The sequence below is a fragment of the Triturus cristatus genome, chromosome 2_1, assembly GCF_964204655.1.
Source record: "Triturus cristatus chromosome 2_1, aTriCri1.1, whole genome shotgun sequence".
In the NCBI taxonomy this organism is placed as follows: Eukaryota; Metazoa; Chordata; class Amphibia; order Caudata; family Salamandridae; genus Triturus; species Triturus cristatus.
In genome coordinates this window covers 244,854,914-244,867,270 of record NC_140581.1, presented here as the reverse complement: position 1 = coordinate 244,867,270, position 12,357 = coordinate 244,854,914, and the positions used below count along the sequence as shown (strand labels likewise).

General features: G+C 47.7%; 1 protein-coding gene across 2 annotated transcripts in view; it reads left to right on the top strand.

The window, feature by feature from the left end:
* Nucleotides 1-12,357, top strand: part of NPR3 (natriuretic peptide receptor 3) — a 211,742-nt gene that overhangs the window by 90,289 nt on the left and 109,096 nt on the right. For both annotated transcript variants that reach the window (XM_085630771.1, XM_085630762.1), the window contains exon 3: nucleotides 10,073-10,239. In XM_085630771.1, the coding sequence (XP_085486897.1) occupies nucleotides 10,073-10,239 (167 nt within the window). The remainder of the gene's footprint in view (nucleotides 1-10,072; nucleotides 10,240-12,357) is intronic.

Below are 12,357 nucleotides of genomic sequence, written 5' to 3'. Positions count from 1 at the left end.
ACTGCTCATGTTTGCAGACGACACCTTGATCCTATCTAAGACACAGAAGGGGCTGCAGGCTCCTTTATCTAGGTTTGAGGTGTTCTGTCAAGATCATGGGCTGGTGGTAAATGTGGACAAGACAAAGTTCATGGTTTTTCACAAACACAGGATCATTAAAAGCAGTGTGTACATGAATAATGCCCTTTTAGAACAGACAGATGCGTTCGCGTACCTGGGGATTACCTTAGGCAGGAAGCTTAACTGGAAACCTCACATTGACTTGCTAGCTTTAAAACACGCACAGCTGGCAGGAGCTCTTGTGAAAGAACATAGCCGCTCATTTACCAAGCCCATAGCCCCTGTTCTTAAAATATATACCACCAAAGTCACCACTTCAATCCTATATGATGCCGAATTATGGGGTTATGAGACCATCTCCATCTTGGTACGAGCTCAGAATAAATTTGTCAGAGCTATCACGAGTCTTCCGCAATCTTCTCCACTGTTGCCCCTCTTTATGGATTTGGGTTGCTTACGTATTGAGGATTTAGCCCGATATAGACCAGTAGCATTCTGGAGACGGCTCTGGGTCACTCCCGAGCTTTCCCAATATGCTAAATCTCTTCTGGATTTCCGGGGGGTTGGTTGTTTGGGTAAGATCAAATGGCTACAGAATGTAAAAATCACCCTGTGTGGGGTGGGGATGAGTGGTCTATGGGAGCACCCTGAAGAAAACCCATTCCCAACAAAAAGGGAGTTTAAGACCGCCTATTGGGACATGATTAAGAGTAATTATTTTTCCTCTACTATTAGGCCCACCCTGTCGAGGGACTTTTTGACGCACAAACAGGACTTTGTGCTTGAAGCTTACTGGGATGTCATCCTAAAACCAATGGATAGGAAACTATACCACCAGTTTAGGGTTGGCTCTCTTCCGATCAACACCTTTACAAGCAAATGGCTTCTGCATGGGCCAGATCACTGTCCTGTTTGCCTGGCCCAGACGGAATCCATATCTCATGTTCTCTTTGTGTGTCCGGCCTATAAGTTACCCAGGACTAAATGGTTGAAACCTATCTGTATGAACCTAGGTACTAGATCTGCCATGGAGGCACTAAGGATTCTTCAGACATCCACTAACGACCCAATAGTTATTGCTATGGCGAAATTTTTGAAATGGGCTTGGCTTATCCGTTCCAAAAAAATAAGAGAAACCCAAGTCTAGTTATAACTACTTTTACGTAAAGTTATTTTAGCGTGGCCCTGTTAATGAACTTACAATGGTGTTGAATTATCTTGTCTCACACATTTTATCGATGTATCTCTATGTTTTTATTGCTGTTTTTGTACTTTTGAGCCTTTTTATAAGATACAAAGTTTAGTACTAATTAATGTTTTTAGCGATATGTCTTATGATTGCTATTTATGGCTCTGTGTTTTTATCTTAAGCATTTTTGACCTAATACTGTTTGTGCTGTCTTTTATGATTATTTGAATCGAAATAAAGACTTGATGATGATGATGGTGATGAGTAGTAGAGAGTGAGTAGAGAGTAGTAGAGAGTGAATAGTAGAGAGTGAGTAGTAATGAGTAGTAGAGAGTGTGTAGTAGAGAGTAGTAGAGGGAGTAGTAGAGTGTGAGTAGTAGAGTGAATAGTAGAGAGTAAATAATAGAGAGTGAATAGTAGAGTAGTAGAGAGTTAGTAGTAGAGATAGCGTAGTAGAGTGAATAGTAGAGTGAGTAGTTGAGAGTAAGCAGTAGAGAGTAGTAGAGAGTAGTGGATAGTGAGTAGTAGAGAGTAGTAGAGAGTAGTAGAGAGTGAGTAGAGTAGTAGAGAGTGTAGTTGAGAGTGAGTAGTAGAGAGTAGTAGAGTGAGTAGTAGAGAGTGAGTAGTAGATAGTAGAGTGTGAGTAGTAGAGTGTGAGTAGTAGAGTGTGAGTAGTAGAGTGTGAGTAGTAGAGTGTGAGTATTAGAGAGAGAGTAGTAGAGAGTAATAGAGACTGAGTAGTAGAGTGAGTAGTAGAGAGTGAGTAGTAGAGAGTAGTAGAGAGTGAGTAGCAGAGAGTAATAGAGAGTGAGTAATAGAGTGAGTAGTAGAGAGTAGTAGAGTGAGGAGCAGAGTGTGACTAGTAGATAGTGAGTAGTAGATAGTGAGTAGTAGAGAGTGAGTAGTAGAGAGTAGAGAGTGAAAGTGAGTAGTAGAGAGTGAGTAGTAGAGAGTAGAGAGTGAGTAGTAGAGAGTGAGTAGTAGCGAGTAATAGAGAGTGAGTAGTAGAGTAAGTAGTAGAGACTGAGTAGTAGAGAGTATTAGAGAGTGAGTAGGCAAGAGTAGTAGAGAGTGAGTAGTAGAGAGTGAGTAGTAGAGTAGTAGAGATAGTATTAGAGAGTGAGTAGTAGAGAGTGAGTAGTGAGTAGAGAGTAGTAGAGAGTAGTAGAAGGTGAATAGTAGAGAGTAATAGAGAGTGAGTAGAGAGTAGTGAGTAGTAGAGTGTGAGTAGTAGAGTGTGAGTAGTAGAGTGTGAGTAGTAGAGTGTGAGTAGTAGAGTGTGAGTAGTAGAGAGTGAGTAGTACAGAGTAATAGAGAGTGAGTAGTAGAGAGTGAGTAGTAGAGTGAGTAGCCGAGAGCAGTCTCTGCTGCACTCCTGAGCCCAGGCTCCAGGGGCCTCTCAGCCGAGAGCAGTCTCTGAGGCACTCCTGGGCCTGGCTGTCTGTTCGGTCTCAATGAGACCTCTCAGCTGAGTGCAGTCTCTGCTGCACTCCTGAGCCCAGGCACCAGGGGCCTCTCAGCCGAGAGCAGTATCTGCTGTACTCCTGGTCTGTATACCAGGGGGCCTCTCAGCTGAGAGCAGTCTCTGCTGCACTCCTGGTATGTATACCAGGGGGCCTCTCAGCCGAGAGCAGTCTCTGCTGCACTCCCGAGCCCAGGCACAAGGGGGCTTCTCAGTCGGGATTGTCTCTGCTGCACTCCCGAGCCCAGGCTCCAGGAGGCCTCTCAGCCGAGAGCAGTCTCTGCTGCACTACCGTGCCCAGGCTCCAGGGAGCCTCTCAGCCGAGAGCAGTCTCTGCTGCACTCCTGGTCTGTGTACCAGGGGCAGCCTCTGCTGCACCCCCGAGCCCAGGCACCAGGGGGCCTCTCAGCTGAGAGCAGTCTCTGCTGCACTCCTGGTATGTATACCAGGGGGCCTCTCAGCCGAGAGCAGTCTTTGCTGCACTCCCGAGCCCAGGCACCAGGGGGCCTCTCAGCTGAGAGCAGTCTCTGCTGCACCCCCGAGCCCAGGCTCCAGGAGGCCTCTCAGCTGATAGCTCTTAGCTGCACCCCCAAGCCCCGGCTCGGTCCGGTCAGCTCACATCACACACAGGGGCAGTTGCGCTGCTCGGATTTCAGGCCTCCGGTCATGTTTACATTTTTTTCTGATTTTGCGATTTGGCGCTGTGTATAGCGCTAGTGCAGGCGACGTGGGCTTCAGGCAGGTGTATTATTTCTGAAGGCCACGCCCCGTACCCCGGTGCATGCAGCACAGGTCCTGAGCACCGCTACAGTAAAGTGGGGAGCATTGCGTTAGAGGCAGCTGTGTGACAGCCGTGACGTGCGCTCTGCCCTCACACCCACACACAGCGCCACAAACAGGCAGAGTGTGGTGGTGTTATAGTACAGAGGAGCCCCACTTACAGACCAGCTCCCTGGGCCCTTAAACATTCCAGCGCACACAGCTGTACCCGGCTCTGTACTGCCCAAATGCCTGTCGTACTGCACCGTACAGCACCGAGCACAGGTGGAGTGCGTCAAGCGCTAGAATACTGCCACGATGACAGACCCTCCAGCCCCCCCAGCAGGGCGTCTCAGAGGGCTGCCCCTCAGCAGGGCGTCTCAGAGGGCCGCCATCCTCAGCAGCGCTCACACGGCACCACCATGTGCGCGTTTCTCTTTCCTGGTACGTTCAGCGACGTAGCTTCTGTTGGTGCAGCAGGTGCAGTGGCCTGAGGGCCCACTGAACCCTGATTATTGGTGTATTTCACTGTTCAAACAGGAGCCAGTGGGCCCATTTCATTCCTTGCACTAGGGTCCGTGGCACAGTGGCTGCGCCCCTGTGTACGTGGTACAGCGCAGAGGGTAGTGCTTTCCAAAGACCGATGCAAGCGCCGTCCTTCCATCGCCTAATACATTTATGTGCCGTTGGCACCTGTTGGTTTCGAGGCACTATGCAGTATGAAATGGCTCAAATGCAGCAGTTCACAGTATCCCGTTCATGTGTGGCGCTTTACAGAAGCCGGGAGTCAGTCCTTTGGAGAGGGGCTTCAAGGCGCTTATTGGTTCTTTTTAAATCCAGTCTTTAATTATATAGTTCCTGTCTTGAAAACTAAACAAAACGACCTAAACTTGACAAACAATCCGCACATTTTTGGCGTGTTTGCTGTGGGGCTGGTCTGCCTGCCAGGGCTGTGGGCGCAGCGTGCGCTCCCGGGGGCAGGACACGCCCTGCCCGAGCCGAGCGGAGTCTGATCTCTGGAAGCGCACGCCGCTTTCATCTCAATGCTGCTTTCGCGCCGTGAGCCCTGCGTGGAGTCAGTGGGAACGGACAAGCTCTCTGACGCAGAAACCTAGGACGTCCGTGCGCTTTTCAGCCAGAGGTGTCTCCAGATGCGGGTCCTTGCCAACCTCAGAGCTGGCACAGCCCGTGGAGACCACAGATTGTGAGCCCCTCAGCGCTGGCACCGCACGTGGGGCCCACAGACTGCAGGCCCTTGGTACCCTCAGAGCTGGCACAGCACGTGGTGGCCACAGATTGCGGGCCCTTGCCAACCTCAGAGCTGGCACAACCCATGGTGTTCACAGGCTGTGGGCCCTTGCCACCCTCAGAGCTGTTAGAGCCTGTGGTGTGCCCAGATTGCGGGCCCTTGCCACCATCGGAGCTGGCACTGCCTGTGGTGTCCAGATATTGCGGCCCCTTGCCACTCTGGGAGCTGGCATAGCCCTTGGTGTTCTCAGAGAGCCCGCCAGTTACATCTGCAGAGCTGGTAAAGTGTCTGGCAGGCTCAGAGTGCACGCCACAGCCTTCAGCGTGCCCAGTGTGCATGGCTGTGCCCTCTGCCTGTGCTGCGTGTACCCAGTGTGCAGAACCGTGCCATCTGCCTGTGGTGCGCCTGGAGTGCAGTCCAGTGCCACCCGCAGAGCTGGTAGAGCCTGTTGTGAGCCCAGGTGCCAGCCTGAGTCACCTACGAAGTTAAGACTGCAGAGGAGTTCACAGATGGTGAGCCGGAGCCATCTGCAATGCTGGCATAGGGTGGCACAGTCTCCGTTGTGTCGCAGTAGCCCTGCCAGGCCCTCCCAGCTCTCGTCAGTTCGCATGTGAGGCGGGTTCAAAGTGCACTACAAACTCTGGGGTGAGAAACCAGATGTGAGAAGTGAGTCTGCACAGCTTACATATAACAAGCGGTAGTGAAAGCGATCACTTTTTCGTTGCTATAACGAAAGCATCACAAGATGGCATCGGACTGTCCACGATCGCCGTGAAAGTGAACGCTCTGACCCGGTAATGAAAACCGTGAAAGTGAAAGCAGCAGAAACAGACTCACATACCACACCAAGGCTCTCTTGCAGCACTGGTGGTGTTGCCAGCCGCACAGTGTGCTTCAGGTGTGGGTTTGTGTTGCTGTTTATCGTGTATGCTGCAGGAGGAATTATCGCCAGTCAACAGGCGCGAGGACGCGATAAGCCCTATTTCAACAGTAATATTTTTCCACAGGTTGTGATTTCCACAGAGCATATGGCAGCTGTAAACACATCAGGCAATGGGCATTTGTGTAGCTCACACCTGTCATTGATTTGGCCTCAGAGCTGGCAGTGTGCTACATACAGTGTGCTGTAAACATGGACATCACGGTGCTATGGGGACGGCAGAAACAGACTCGAGCGGCCGTGAAAGCGGCAGAAACAGACTAGAGTGCTGTGAAAGTGAACGCGCTGACGGGATAATGAAAACCATGAAAGTGAAAGCGGCAGAAACAGACTCAAGCGCCGTGAAAGTGAACGCGCTGACGCGATAATGACACGATAATGACACTATTTAAAAGCACGCCGCCATGCACGTGTGTGCGATGACAACAAAATGGCATGGGATTGTCCACTGTCCCATGGACACGCGCATGCCATCTGCATTGGACAGATGGCGAGAGCAGCCATCTTTGTCCATGCAGGTGCGTGCATGAGCCCACGGCGGAGAATCGATTCCAAAAGGTCTCTCTGACGAGAGCACTGCATGTGCTGCTTTTCGTCAGGCGAGACCTAAAAAGGCACAAAAGGCTTTTTGTCTTCAACGCAGAAGAGTGGTTAGCATTGCTACTCATGTGTGTATGATGACAATTACTTTTAAAGAGACTGCCGTATTTTTTGTGCAAATGCAAATATAATTTTGAGCCTATGTAAAATCTAAGCGTGCAGGAGGCAGGAACATTGAAGCACTTTAGAATACACATTTGCTGTTATGGTCTATTCTGCTTTATTGCAAGCTTTCCTGCAAATACGGTCTAGGTTAGCGTTTTACCAGCCCTGACAAGTACCACGCATCAGGGGTTAGACTAACTTATTTTAGTGCTGTGTCCACATCACTGGACTAAAATGCATTAGTCACGTATTTGTAAAGCTTCTCAGGGATCATGCGGTGGTTTGCTGAATTAAAGCAGCCTATGCCGTGCACTTGCTGTGCACTGCAGCAGTGCTTTGCCTGCCCAGGCAATTTAATATTTAACATCTTCCTGCTGCAGGCCTGAGGCTCACACGAGACTAGTGAGTCATTGCTGTGTTGATCCAGCAGTCACAAACTGCAGTTGGATACATTTGTTTCCAAGCCACGCTGAAGATCCAACGTCTTCTGTTGTTTTCCGGGCCTGGCTTGCACTGGAGAGTATTGGTCGTGTCAAGCAGTGCTTTGTTTTACCTCATTTCTAGCTGCTGCCCAGACAAGTGGTGGTGTGACTCGAGTGACCCATAAGTGGTGTGTGCTGGCCTGGCTGAGTGATGGCAGTGGTTAGAGTGGGCAGCACCGGCAGGCCCATAGGGTGGTATTTACTGCAACCGGGGAGAGCCATGTGATTGCGCTTTAGTCTTCCAGCCAACCCAGCACCCTGATTTCACTGGCCGGATTGGTGTTTTTAATAAACACCATATTATATCTGGCACATGTGTGTCAGCCTGGGCAGGGGGTAATTCTTCTAGTCGGGCTGGCTTGCACTATTGAAAAGTCCACCGCCGCTTGCCAGACAGACACACTGTCCCAAGTGAGAAGGGGAGAACTGTGACTGGTCGTCTGCACCATGTGACACTCTTGAAGTGCCTGCTGCTGAAGCCCGTGGCTATCCTGCCCAGCCCCGGCAACATCACAGTGCTTTTAAGTTAATCCATGATGTCAGTGTTCCTGGGTATGTTCCACATTTTACTTGTCTTTGCATTTCCCAAGATTGTTAGCTAATTCCAGGATATTTCCGTATTTTTTGTGTGTGTAGTATTTTACGCCTACATAGTGAGTGCATACTTTGTACTATTCGCTTCCAGCAGTTTGTAACGAGCCACAATTGAGAGCTCTAGCGTGGAAGATGGGGCCAGTGCGAATTCCTCATAGGGCTTGTAAGTTGGTCCAAAAGGTGCTCACAATGCATGGTCATCCAATCCTTTGCCTATTTGCAGAGTGCACAGACAAATGGGCATGTATTCCAGTTTCAGCTGTGATTCTGTATGAAAGAGGACCCCATTGTCAAAATATTGACAAGGTAAAAGTAAAAGGAACTTCAGTGCTTATAGGTGAGTTGGTCTTTTGTAAGTAGGGGGCAGTTAAGTCAAGGAAGTGCGAGGAAGTGCATTCAAGAAAGTGAAAAGAGGGTGTGAAGAGGAAAGTGGTGATGTGTAAGATATGCAGATGGACGAGATGTGGACAGAAAAATGTTGCAAAGGAGGCACTTGACTAACCAAGGTTGAGCTTAAAAGGAGTGAGTGAGACACCGGGAAGACCACTACCATTTCTACAGGCCTCAGCAACGTTTAATTCGGAGTCTTGCTGTTTCATAATTGAAACGTTTTCAGTATTATTTACAACAAAAACATTGCTGTTACTCATTTATTTTAAACTGCTAACAACCATTGCCAAAGCCAATGGTCCTGGCTGGTTTTAGATATGTCTGTTGTCAGTAACAGAAATCTCAGAGAGCATTCAAAATACTGGTCGGGTGGCACACTATGGATATCACAGAAACTTAGTTTATGTGTTTAGGACGCACACTTAATTACATGGTCATGCCCCTTTTAGAGACCCCCACATTTTTTCATCCCACTTAAACTCCTGATGTCAAGATCTTAGGTGGTGTAGTTGTGCTGTCCCACTAATGAGGGCATTCATGTCTCGTCCCACAGCAGGGACTGCACAACAGCATAGATCGCTGTCATTTTGGCCCACACACACTCCTATCAATACCAATTATTTCCCTGGCAGCCTTTTCTTTAAGAAGTTTCTATTGGTATTTGATATAGACTCAGCGCAGACCCTCCTCCCAGGCAAGATAAAGCATTAGCTTGTTCTGTAAAAGGCCAGTGTTATATTGGTGTAAGAAGACCATAGAATGTCCTCAAAAGCGGGTGGGTTTGAAAGGCTAATCTGGCTGAGGTAAGTCTATCTGGCATGGGACCTCATAATCAGTCCCACCACACTGTCAGATACAGCCCTCTTCCCTCTTCCCTCTTTCATGGTAAGTGACCTTTTTCAGGTGATTCTCAGCAGTTTGAATTACTTTTGAGAACTTCTCGTTGCTCAAAAAGGAGTCAGATTTGATACTCATCTCTTTATAAGGATATCATTGCTTTGCTTTATTCCCAAGAAAGCGTCACACATTTGGCACATAAATGTTGCTCATAAGTACACTGAAAGCATAGAAATGTCACTCATAAGCAATTTTAATTTTGGTAGCTATGTTTTACAGGCTAGATCTTAATCAACTATTCTAGGCACACATGCCTTCATTAAATAAGTGCACCGGAGGTAGGTGGCGCTGCTGTGCATCATCAGTGCGCAGTTCATTTCTGGCAGAGGTTGGTGGTGCTGCCATCCATCATCAGTGAGTGGGTGTTCCTGGCGGAGGTAGGTGGTGTCCCATTTTTTGAGACATCGCTTATCTAAAGCATGAGGGTGACAAGCATTTGGTCCCACTGGTGGGAAAGCATAGCCTGTGAGACACCGCTAGCGTTCTGAGCGAGACGTCCCTCGTTGCGAGCTTTGTGTCCCATGTAAATGAGGTCTTGCACTGCTGGCCTGAAACGCCAAATCGTTACTGTGATACCAGCAATGGAAGTCAGAAAACTGCTTAATGAAAGCGCGGCCTTTAGTTTGTCTACAGGTGTGAGTGGGGAGCAGGGGCTCAGCAGTGGCATAACACAAAATGATGGGGCCCCCTGCAGGGTGCTATGTGGCGTGCCTGGGTCTCTTTTATCTTATAGATATTTATTGGCCCTAGGCTCAATAGGGGCCCACCTTGAAGGGTTGGGGCCTCCTGCTCTGTTGCTGGCCCCCCTGCGTGGAAGGGGCTGAAGGTGTCTACGTTGCGCCCCTGGAGCATAGCCCCCATTGGTGCAGTAGGTGCAGTGGCACCCGGCCACATCCCTGAGGGGCCTAATTAACCCTGATAATTGTTGCATTTTATTAACCCAACAGCAGTAAAATGGGTCATTTCCCTTGCTTTCACCAGAGCTCATGGTATCTTTGCTAGCAACGTGTGGGGGGCATTAGCAGGTCAATTTCTGAGGATCACCAGGGAAATGGTCTGGGAGGCGCTCGGCAACTTTCTGTCTATCGAATCCATCTAGTTTCGTCTCACTTTACACAATATAAGTTGAAGCATTTAACACGTTAACGCTCAGAGGATTCATTTAAGTCTTTTATTATGAAATCTTGTTTTCTTGTTTAATAATTAGCAATGCACCACAATTAATGATGCACCGACCACTGCAACAGTAAAGAAACCCATGTATTCAAACCATCGTACAAAGAATAATGTCATAGCAAGAGTTGAAACAAACTTGCAATTGTAAATATTTGTATTTCTCTCATAGGAAACGGCTCCTGGAAAAGAGGAGACAAGTACGACCTTGAAGCAAAGCAGGCCTACGCATCCCTCCAAACAGTCACCCTACTGAGGACAGTGAAACCCGAGTTTGAAAAGTTTTCCATGGAGGTGAAAAATGCTGTCGAGAAACAAGGACTCAATGAGGATGATTACGTAAGTGTTTGATCGCCATTCCAATAAATACATGTTCTGTCAACAAGCTCCTAATTCAATCAAAGGTGGCAAAATGCCTCTATGAACATCTTTCAAAAGTTCATGTGTTCAGTTCTCATCTGCATCATAAAATTACGGAGAGGCTTCCATACTTGTTAATCAGATGCCTTAAATTTTTTTTTTTTTAATATGGATTCTTTCGAGAGGAGTTGTCCTAACGGCTAGGGCGCTCGACCTCGACTCTGGGGAACTGGGTTCGAGTCTCGGTAATGACGCTGAACATTCTGTGATTCTGGGCAAATCACTTATTCTCCCCGTGCCTGACAAAAAAAAAAATGAATGTTGTCCTCATGTAATGTAACTGGTGCTATGTAAAGCTCTCTGATACCCGATTCGGATCAAGTTCGCGCTATATATAAAAAAAAAATTGCTGCAAGCGTGTGTGAAAGATAAAAGGTGTAAAGTAAAATCAACTCGTCTGAATAATTAGAGAGAATTTGGTTTGAAACAAAAATAGAGGCAATTCGACATCCCGCGTCTCAGGTTTACCCCGATGGTGTGTTTATCACTACCTGCCCATTACTTTAACTCCTCCCAGTCCTTAATAATAATGTGGAAACTTTGATTCAGAACGTCCTTTGTGTCTTTTGTTTCTCCCAACCAGTATGGCTGCCAGGAGAGCGACTGGAATCCTGGAATCCACTCTAGTTATCCTTAGGGTGACCAACTGACATGGGTGCAAATTCAGGACAGTGAGTATAAAAATTCAGGACAAGGGGTCAAAATTCAGGACAAAAATTCAGGACAGGAGGTCAAAATTCAGGACAAAAGGTACGTTTTACAGAAACATCAGAGAAGGTTGCACAATAGTATATAAGTAAGTAAATAGACAACTACTAAAGTACAAGTGAAAATAAGTTTATATTAGGTTGAGACAATTGGGTACTTCATGGTTTGTCAGTGTGCGCGCAGCTTTAAGCAAATGTGCAGGTCTTTTTGTGGTAACAAAACCGCCCCCACCTTTCCAGCTCCCAGAGAAAACGCCTGATGCCCGGTCCGGCCAGTCCGGCCTTGATACCACCCTCCAATGGCGCCCCTCATCTTCACATAGAGCCTCTCTCATTCGTATTTAATTTCTTCGATAGTGCTACTCATCCCAAGTATGTGGGGCAGAGTGTTGGCGTGCGTTACAACACACATATATTATATAGAGACAATTCACTCATATAAATGTGAAAGTCAATGAATAGGAAATGTTGCTTAAGATAATGGGGCTTACAATGTATAATCATACTTTCATCCATCATTCAGTCTTTCACCATTCATTCTGTCCTTCCATCTGTATGCCCATCCATGTCCATATTCAACCATTTACAAACCTATCCATCACGTATCCTTCCATCTATCATTTCACTCATCCATCCCTCAATCCACCCTTTTACTCATCCATCATCCACCCTTTCACCCTATCCATCCGCTCTTCCACCCATCCATCCATTCACTCATCCATCCAGCCATTTACCTATCCAGCCATCCTTTCACTTACTCATTCATCCATCCAGTCACCCATCCTTCTACCCATTCCCCCGTTCAGCCATCCATTTACCCATCCCCCTTTCACTTTCGATTCCCCTTTCACTTAGCCATCCATCCTTCCATCCACCCACCCATCCATCTACTCATCCACTCATGAATCCATCCATTGAACCTATCATTCATCCATCCTTTCACTCATCCATTCATCTTTTCTCTCATCCATCCACCCTTTCACTCCTTCACTCATCTATCCATCCTTTTGTCCATCTACCCGCCCTTTCACTCACTCATCCAGCCTTACATCCACCCTTTCACTCATTCGTCCATTCATTCACCCTTTCACTTATCAATTCATCAATCCATCCATCATTTCACTCATCCATCCACCCATTCTCTCCACTGTCATCCACCCTTTCACTCATCCATCAATCCTTCATTTCACTCATCTATCCAGCCATCCATCCACCCATCCCTTCACTTACTCACTCACCTTTTCACATTAATTATGAGACCCATAAAGAACTCCACCCTCGCTGTAGTTCCTAAAGCAAGGGGTGGGGTGGGGTGGGGCAGGGTTCACTA